The following is a 7,921-nucleotide window of genomic DNA, read 5'->3' as shown; positions in this document are numbered from 1 at the left end:
CCCAGTCAGCGGCCACCGAAGAGCCCAAGGCGGGGTGAATGCCCCAAGCTTCTTCCGCACTGCCAGCCAGTCGGAGGTCCCCGCACGGGCTCGGCATGGATGCAAGCAGACCGCGTGAGGGTCTAGTGTCTGGCCCGCCGATGTCGCCCACGCCTGCCGACGCCGCCCCCAGCCGGCGCTCGCGCCCGCCGCCGCTTTCTCGTGGCCTCGCCTCGGGGGTTTTGCCGTTCTGGAAGGCACGGCTCCGAAATAGCCCTTTAACAAAAATTCCCTAAGGCCCCGCTTGGAGAGCCATTTGCTATCGAGCCACTTCAAACGTATGGCTTCGCACCAGTCGGGCCCACATGTCATTGATACACATGATCCCACATGTCATTGGCACACGAGTGCAAATCGGCAAAGCACACATGTTTGAAGTCCCAAATCGTCAAATTTCTCGCGTGCGCGTGATTCGCAGGTGGGATTGAGCTGGGTACGCGTGGGCGGGTAAAAAAAGCGCGTGGTGTTAAAAAAATGGGCGCAGGTGGGATTTAGAACGGAGGGAACCGAAATGGTCTCCCCCCTTGGTTTCGTCGTTTCGTCGTACTTTTCACAGCTGAACGGTGGGTCATCTGTGAGAGAAACACTTGGACACTGGGACCTCCTTGAGGGGTACGTGGGTATTACGGTGGTAATTGACATCAATTATTTTGTTTCTTTATTTACAGTAAGTATAGATATAGATTTGTATGACGTGTGTGTGTTTGACAGTTTGAGCATGTTTCTGTTATGTGTGTGTTTCAGATAGCGGGCCATGTTGGAGCCGGCCCACTCGGCCCTGTCTGAGTGGAAGAGCCACAGGCCCACATCCCACACAGCAGGCGGCAGGGTCTTCCTCCTGTTCCAGATCTCTCCCTCCCTCCTCGTGCCGTCGTCTACCTCCTCCTCCATCCCCTCCATCGGAGTTCGATCCGATCTCCGCTCTCCATATCGGATCGGATCCGCAGCAGCATCCGCGATCGCGAGCCATGGCGGGGAGGGCCAACATCCCCACGAACAACTCCGCCCTCATCGCTATCATCGCCGACGAGGTAACCCGAACCCACCCCACCGCCACCGGCTCAATTCTCCTTGCGCAGGAGGAGACCGACAACCCTTGGGGTGTTGGATCCAGCGTGGGGTCGGACTTTTGGGCTTCTTACTGTCAGCCGCGATTTGCCCCTCTTCCTGACATCTAGACGACTAATTGCGTGTTTTCCTTGCAGGACACCGTCACTGGCTTCTTGATGGCCGGAGTTGGCAATGTTGATCTGCGCAAGAAAACCAACTACCTCCTCGTCGATAACAGTAAGTAAAACGAACGCCTTCACAAATATCAAGATTGCTTACCGGGTTCCTTCTTCAATCGTGACCAAGGCCTACTTTATATTAGGATACATACATCTAAGCTTCCTTCCTACTACTGTAGGTTTCCTTAGTCTTGAGCTTTCATGTACTTGTAGAGCTCATGCAGATAATCTTGAATGCTTCTTATACCTTGTAACCGTATCAATGACGAGGAGCTCCAGTCATTTTGATTTCATTTTACAATCCTGATTAGTTGGTGTTGCATATTACTTTGTACTTTTGTTACGGTTGCTGATCCGGATGGATCGATATCAATACTCTCTGTTGTTTCATGCCACAGAGACGACAGTCAAACAAATTGAAGACGCATTCAAAGAATTTACTGCAAGGGAGGATATTGCTATTGTGCTCATCAGCCAATATGTAAGTGAACCATCACATACACATACGTATATTTGTGTATTGATGCATTGTTAGGTCACATCCTGGTAAACATATCGTGCAGATAAGAGAAAAAGGTGTGGGGTTCTTTTGTTCATTTAGTTTTGTTGAGTTTCTTTAGAGCCAGTTCCTGTTGCTGTAAACAATATCGGGTGAGCTTGTTGGAACCTGAAAGGTTGTCCTCGAGTTGATTCTTTTTTGGTTCAAAACTTGTGAACAATCTCTAAAAGTGAGCCTTTTGAACTCCTGCCAGATTCTCGTGCTTCAGGATAAATTTACCATTTCAGTCAAGAAATTGTGCTTTCAAAACTCAGCTTAGATTCCAGTTTTTCTTCCCTGCATCATCCTTTGTTATTTCGATCACCTTTTACAGTAATTAGTATCCTCTTGGTTGGTGGCTCTTGTTACTTGCATCTTAATTTACTGAAACCTACCTTCCAGCTCTTTTAGTTTTAGATCAAGCCGTAATTAATTACAGTGCATGTTCATTAGTGCCAATTGCTGGACAAATTACTGTTGGATACTCCTGCTGTTATGCTATAATTAATTTGAGAAAGAAACAAAAAAAAAAGTCTAGAAGCATCGTGGAAATCGTTAAGCATAGTGGTACCAGCTTAGCTAATAGAGGAAAGATCCATCCTATAAGTTGTATCCCTGCTGATGCCTATTTTGTTGTGTGTGGGTGACAGATTGCCAACATGATACGATTTCTGGTGGATAGCTACAACAAGCCAGTCCCTGCTATTCTGGAGATCCCATCCAAGGACCATCCGTATGATCCAGCGCACGACTCAGTGCTCTCTCGCGTGAAGTATCTGTTCTCCACAGAATCAGTGGCGTCTGAGAGGCGATGAAGGTGCCCTTGTGTAGCAAGGAAGCACCCTTTGTTGTATCTATTTTGTTTTGTGTTGAAGAGAAGGTTGCCTGCACCATTTCGGTTCGGGATAGCAAGAAGCATGAATAACGAATGAGCTTGCAAACAATAATAATTGGGTTGAACCAAACCAGCTTGTATTTTATAAGGTTGGGATGCTATTTGGTGCTTGTATTAATTTGGTTCTTTTTATGGAGAGTAATATAAGGTGTTATTGTCGTGACGAGTTGATTGCCGGTTACACAGTCACACACTATGGGAAAGGTAATGTTTGTAGTTGTTTCTAGCTTAATCTTTGAATTTAAGACTTATTAGGTTATTTAGTGCATGTGGTTTACCGAATTAGAATATGGTTTTACCAAATTGTAAATGGTTTTATCAAATTGTATAAGATTTTTTTTCAGCATACCATGCGGTAAAATTTTAGGTCCGCCACTAGTTGTATGACCATGATTTTTGGGAGCTGGTCATCACTTGCTCTAGAAAATCTTAGAGCTTGCAATTTTGTTATTAATTGGATTAAACACATCTCTAAACCAGCTTGGTTTATCTTATCGTACTAGCTCCAAGAGCTGCAGCTTACGCTTTGCTACACCAAAAATAAGCACTCTCTCGATGATCTTGGTTCTGATATTTAATTTTGAAAAATGGAAAAAAAATTGGGGCGTTGCGAGAATCGAACTCGCGACCTCTCGCACCCAAAGCGAGAATCATACCACTAGACCAAACGCCCTCTTTGACTTTTTTTATGATTAATTTATTATAGTATTAAAAGTACTGCAGGGTCTTCCCCATCTCCATTTCCGTAGCGGTTTCCCCCACTTTGCCTTGCCCGTGCCCGGAGGTAGAGGAGAGGGAAGAAGAGCCATGGCCGCCGCTGCCATGTCCACGGAGACTATCGCCGCCGCCCTCGGCACGCGCCGCCTGCTCCACCCCCCTGCCTTCCTCTCCTTCCGCTTCCGCCCCACGCCGCGGCTGCCAGGCGCCGCCGTCGCAGCCTCCGCCCCCGCGTTCCGCCGCTGCAAGGCGGCGGCCAAGGCTCACGACGACGACCAACTTGGTAACTTCCTATAAATCCCCCGGTTTTGCTCTTCTTGCTCCGGCCTACCTACCTACTCGCCGTGCAATCCGTTCCAGTCGCTGGGTCAGATTCGCGATCCGGTCCCTTGGTTCTCCTCGTCGTGTCCGTTTCAGATCGAATCCAATCGTGCGGTATCATTGGCCATCCATGTTGTTCCTTGCAATCTCCATTCCCTTGGACTGCAAAACCCTGCCACTACTGAGTACTGACCACCCTTGTAAGCTTTCATTAGCAGCTGCCTGCATATCTATGAATTATTACTACTCTACATGCTGCCTTTACCAACTTAGAGTCTCAGATAGATTTGACCCTAGCTACTTTTTGTTGATCATGCTCATCTCTGACTAATTATTCATTCGTCCTTTTCCTTTCTAATTTCTGTTGTGTGTTGTAGGTACATTTTAGCATACAGAAGTAGGATTTTTCCTCTCCTACTGTTTCCATTCGTTATAAAAAGAATTTAAAATTTGTTCTACATGTTATGCACAGGGATCATTGAGCGATCCAATAAGCAATAGCTCTGCAGCTCAAGAACAATCTCATTTAGTAATCTTCAAGTCAGTAGATATTTAACCCGTAAAGTATGAATTAGTCTGCTTGCGAGAGCCCTAATTCTGGATCTGCCCCTGGGCAGTAGAGATGGTATCCTTTTTGTGATCGTTCAGTTCTCACTATAGTGTACAGCAGTAAGCATGCATGACTGCATCACGTAGTAAACAAACATTGCTGGTGGAAATCTTGTGATTGTCTCCTTGTCTTGTGTGAATCTTCATGGGAAAACAACTTGAACTTCATTGTTTCGGTGATTTCTGGATCGGATGGCTTTCGGTGTCCTTGTGATGTACCAATCCACATGGGAACGCACCTTACTTCTGTTGTAGAATTGTCACAGCCCAAATTCAGACAATTTGTGTTGCACACAACTGAATTGTGATGACTGAGACCTGACCTGGCTGTTTTCTCTCTCTTTTTCCCCCTCTTTACTTTACAGTGCTTGATGTAGCAGAGTCGACATGGGATGACCTCGTTCTTCACTGCGAGTCCCCGGTGCTTGTTGAGTTCTGGGCACCGTGGTGCGGCCCCTGCCGTCTGATGCATCCTGTTATCGCAGATGTGGCAAAAGCATACACTGGCAGGCTGCGGTGTCTGAAGCTCAACACTGACGAGAACCAGGATGTCGCAACGTGGTACGGCATCAGAAGCATCCCTACCATCTTGATTTTCAAGAACGGGGAGAGGAAGGAGACGGTGATCGGTGCCGTTAAGGACACCACACTGGCAATGACGGTGGAGAGGTTCTTGTAGGCCACGCACAAGGTTGTTCACCATCTGCTGAGAGAGGTCAAAGTGGCAAAGTGAAAAGGCTGAGATTGCAATTGCATACAGGACTCGTTTAGTGTTTCTTTGATTTTTGCTGATGATTGCTGTCGTCGTTACGAAATACACAGCCTGCTGCAGACATGAAAAGAGATAAAGAAAAACATGTTGGTATGCATGGTACTAGTGTTACATTGTCTCTCTAAGAAAAATATGTTTGCTGGCATGTTTGCCATCTCATCTCAGGCTCCACCGCAGTGTAACAACCTGCTTTAACTTAACTAAAAACAGACAAAATTACATCACGCGTGCATCTTTCAACTCAAAATTGACCGTGGGTTTTATTTGTTCGTTGTACTATTCGATTAACCCATACAATCCTGTTGCATTGTATGCTATCAACCAGCACTAGCTAAAAACATAGACATTGGCTTCTAGCTTTCCTGATCCATCCGGCAATCCTGAATTCCTTATAGGGAGCACATATATAGGCAACTGCACTGCCAAAGCAAACAACAGGCTATAGCCATCGGCCATGGTAGTTGAGCTCTGATATGCATGATGACAGCGCTTCCCTCACCATCTTGTTATCTGCTTCCACATACAGCACGTCTTCGAACAAGCTCTTCGCCTGCTCCAGAAGCCTTATCTTCTCCCTGTTGTTCCGAGGCCGCAGATGCGATCGCTGCTGCAGTGCGGTGCCCCATCTGTAGAGAGCTGCAGTGCCATAACAATTCCGCATCAGCAGACATACCCACACCCACCCAACCAACCAACATAATATGGCAAACATCAGAGTTGTCATCAAACCTTCTGGGGCGTAAGTGTTGCTTCTCGACAGCATGGCATCAAACTTATCAATTGCAGCCAGATACACCTGGTCAGCATCAACTGCCGCTTCCTGCATCAACATTCCAAGTAAATGCAACCGGCATGAAAACATTTCAAGTCGTCTTCACAAATAGAAAAACCTAAAAGACCAGCATTTGATTTTAGCAAACTGTCACTGGTTCTCGGACAAATTCTTGCCCAGGTGAATATTAATTATTGGCAGTTTGAATTCCTAGAGCATAAAAGAAGACCTTTCTTTCAACTCGTAATAGATGATAAAAGAAAATGGCATATATTGATGTCCATACCGGTCCGATATCTGCAAGTAACTGCGCCCGGAAAATAAGTGCCAGCCCCCAGTTGTACAATGCCTTGACGTCACCCGAATCTATCGAAAGGGCAGTCCTGTAGCTTCTGCCAGCCTCAACAAGGAGGCTTTCACATTCTTCACATACATCAACAAGGGCTGATGAAATGTTGTCCGTGCTTAAGATTGTGCTATCTACCTTCCTGGACCGTGAAACACGCTCTCTTCCATTGAGAAAAGCCCCGCTGCTGGCCAAGAGCGTTCTGAGCTCGCGACTAATCTTGAGCTTGAGCTCTCCGTGGAGCAGGTAGGTGTTCCCAAGCTGACCCACAGCTACCAGACTTGTTGGCCTCAAAGCTACAGCTGCAGAAAGGAGCCTAGCTGATTTGTACAGCAGCGCGTCTGCAGTCTCTTCATCAGCCATGGCCACCTTGGCCTTGCTCAATAGCTCTGCAGCCTCCTTGACATAACGGCTGAACTCCTCGCCATCCGAATCAGTAGCGGCGCTTTCATCCGAATCAGTAGCGGCACTTTCATCACACGCAGGATCCAAAGGGGCAGCATTGTCGGCAAAGCGTCCATCTGCCCTGTGCTGTGCTTCACTGACTTGGCTACCACTGTCACGGCGCTCAATATTGAACCTGTAGGACCTGTCCCGAATTTCAAGCGTCCTCTCCAGGAAAGATGACTGCACGGATTCGGTGGAAAACCTGGGAGAAGCATTCCTGTGCTTGAACACTAGTCTCTCCAAGCGAGCATCTCCCAGGTTCGCCTGAGCGCCCATTCCTGCACTGCCATCCTCGTCAAAGTGCAGCATTCCACTTTGTTGTTGCGGCTGAGGACGTGTAGCAGCAGCAGGCTTGGCCACATCTGAATTGGTGTTGTTCTTGGAAGGCGCCTGCTTCTTCCTTGGCGAGCTAAGGGTGAGGTCCCGCACGGCGTGGCGAGCCCAGGCACCGAGATAGTCTGCGAGGTCCCCGAGCGGTCGGAGCACGGGCGTGCGGTTGGCGTCGCCCTGGGCGGCGAATCTGGCGACCGCATCGCGCAGGCGATCCACGGCCTGGACGAGGAGGCCCGGGTCGGCTTGAGACAGCAAGTGGCCCCTCAAGGCGCGGAGCTGGGCGTCGAGGTCGGCGAGGAGGGCGGAATCTGATTGCGGGGCCGGGGAGGAGAGGTGCCTGGTTGCGAATCCAGCGGTGAAGGCGGCGGCGAGGAGGGGGAGGGGAGGGAGGCGGGAGAGGGAGAGGGCGAGGGCGGCGGCGGGGAGGAGGAAGAGGAAGAGGAGGCCATGCTGATGCGTGGTGGACTGCAGCGGGAGGGGGAAGAGGGGAAGGTCGGGCGCCGCGGCGAGGTCGGCCCAGCCGTGGTAGGACGAGGAGGAGGAGCAGGAGAAGGCAGAGGGAGGCCTGGGAAGGAGAGGACTCAGGCGAGGTGGGGGTGGGGGCGTCCTCCGCCGCCTGGACCTCGACCCCGATACGAAGAAGAGGGCTGCTGGGGATGATACCAGGGAGGAGGAGGAGGAGGAGGAGCAGCAGCAGCAAGGAGGAAGAGCCATCAGACCACAGACCAGAAAGAAAGGGGAGCCACACTTCCCTGTTTGAAGCCACACCCGCTACTACTACCAGCAAACGACGAGTCCTGCTGCCTCCCTCCACTCCAACCCCACCCCCAACAGGCCTGGCCAACCTCCTAAATTTCCTTTGGAAACAAGCTCAGTTGTAATGTCTAGGCAACATGAGATGTA

The 7,921-nt window shown here is 49.2% G+C and overlaps 3 protein-coding genes and 1 non-coding gene across 4 annotated transcripts; 2 read left to right on the top strand and 2 right to left on the bottom strand.

The window, feature by feature from the left end:
* Positions 1 to 846: 846 nt before the first annotated feature.
* On the top strand, positions 847 to 2,864 carry LOC117851372 (V-type proton ATPase subunit F). The gene is made up of 4 exons (XM_034733178.2): positions 847 to 1,070; positions 1,245 to 1,326; positions 1,667 to 1,749; positions 2,457 to 2,864. The coding sequence occupies exons 1-4, from the start codon at positions 1,008 to 1,010 to the stop codon at positions 2,619 to 2,621; spliced, it is 393 nt and encodes a 130-aa protein (XP_034589069.1). The 5' UTR covers positions 847 to 1,007; the 3' UTR covers positions 2,622 to 2,864.
* A 438-nt stretch (positions 2,865 to 3,302) lies between these two features.
* On the bottom strand, positions 3,303 to 3,374 carry TRNAP-UGG (transfer RNA proline (anticodon UGG)). Its single transcript has one exon. It is a non-coding gene; the product is annotated as a tRNA-Pro (tRNA).
* Positions 3,375 to 3,457: 83 nt separating this feature from the next.
* Positions 3,458 to 5,279, top strand: LOC117854037 (uncharacterized). The gene is made up of 2 exons (XM_034736317.2): positions 3,458 to 3,701; positions 4,714 to 5,279. The coding sequence occupies exons 1-2, from the start codon at positions 3,509 to 3,511 to the stop codon at positions 5,025 to 5,027; spliced, it is 507 nt and encodes a 168-aa protein (XP_034592208.1). The 5' UTR covers positions 3,458 to 3,508; the 3' UTR covers positions 5,028 to 5,279.
* LOC117854035 (uncharacterized) lies at positions 5,190 to 7,803 on the bottom strand. Its single transcript, XM_034736315.2, has 3 exons — positions 6,179 to 7,803; positions 5,850 to 5,940; positions 5,190 to 5,756 (listed from the first exon to the last, which is right to left on the bottom strand). Exons 1-3 carry the CDS (start codon positions 7,730 to 7,732, stop codon positions 5,560 to 5,562), a joined length of 1,842 nt encoding a protein of 613 aa, XP_034592206.1. The 5' UTR covers positions 7,733 to 7,803; the 3' UTR covers positions 5,190 to 5,559.
* Between the last annotated feature and the right edge of the window lie 118 nt (positions 7,804 to 7,921).

Source organism: Setaria viridis, chromosome 4 (assembly GCF_005286985.2).
Source record: "Setaria viridis chromosome 4, Setaria_viridis_v4.0, whole genome shotgun sequence".
Taxonomy (NCBI): Eukaryota; Viridiplantae; Streptophyta; class Magnoliopsida; order Poales; family Poaceae; genus Setaria; species Setaria viridis.
The sequence above is the reverse complement of the archived record's forward strand: the minus strand, read 5'-3'. Positions and strand labels throughout refer to the sequence as shown.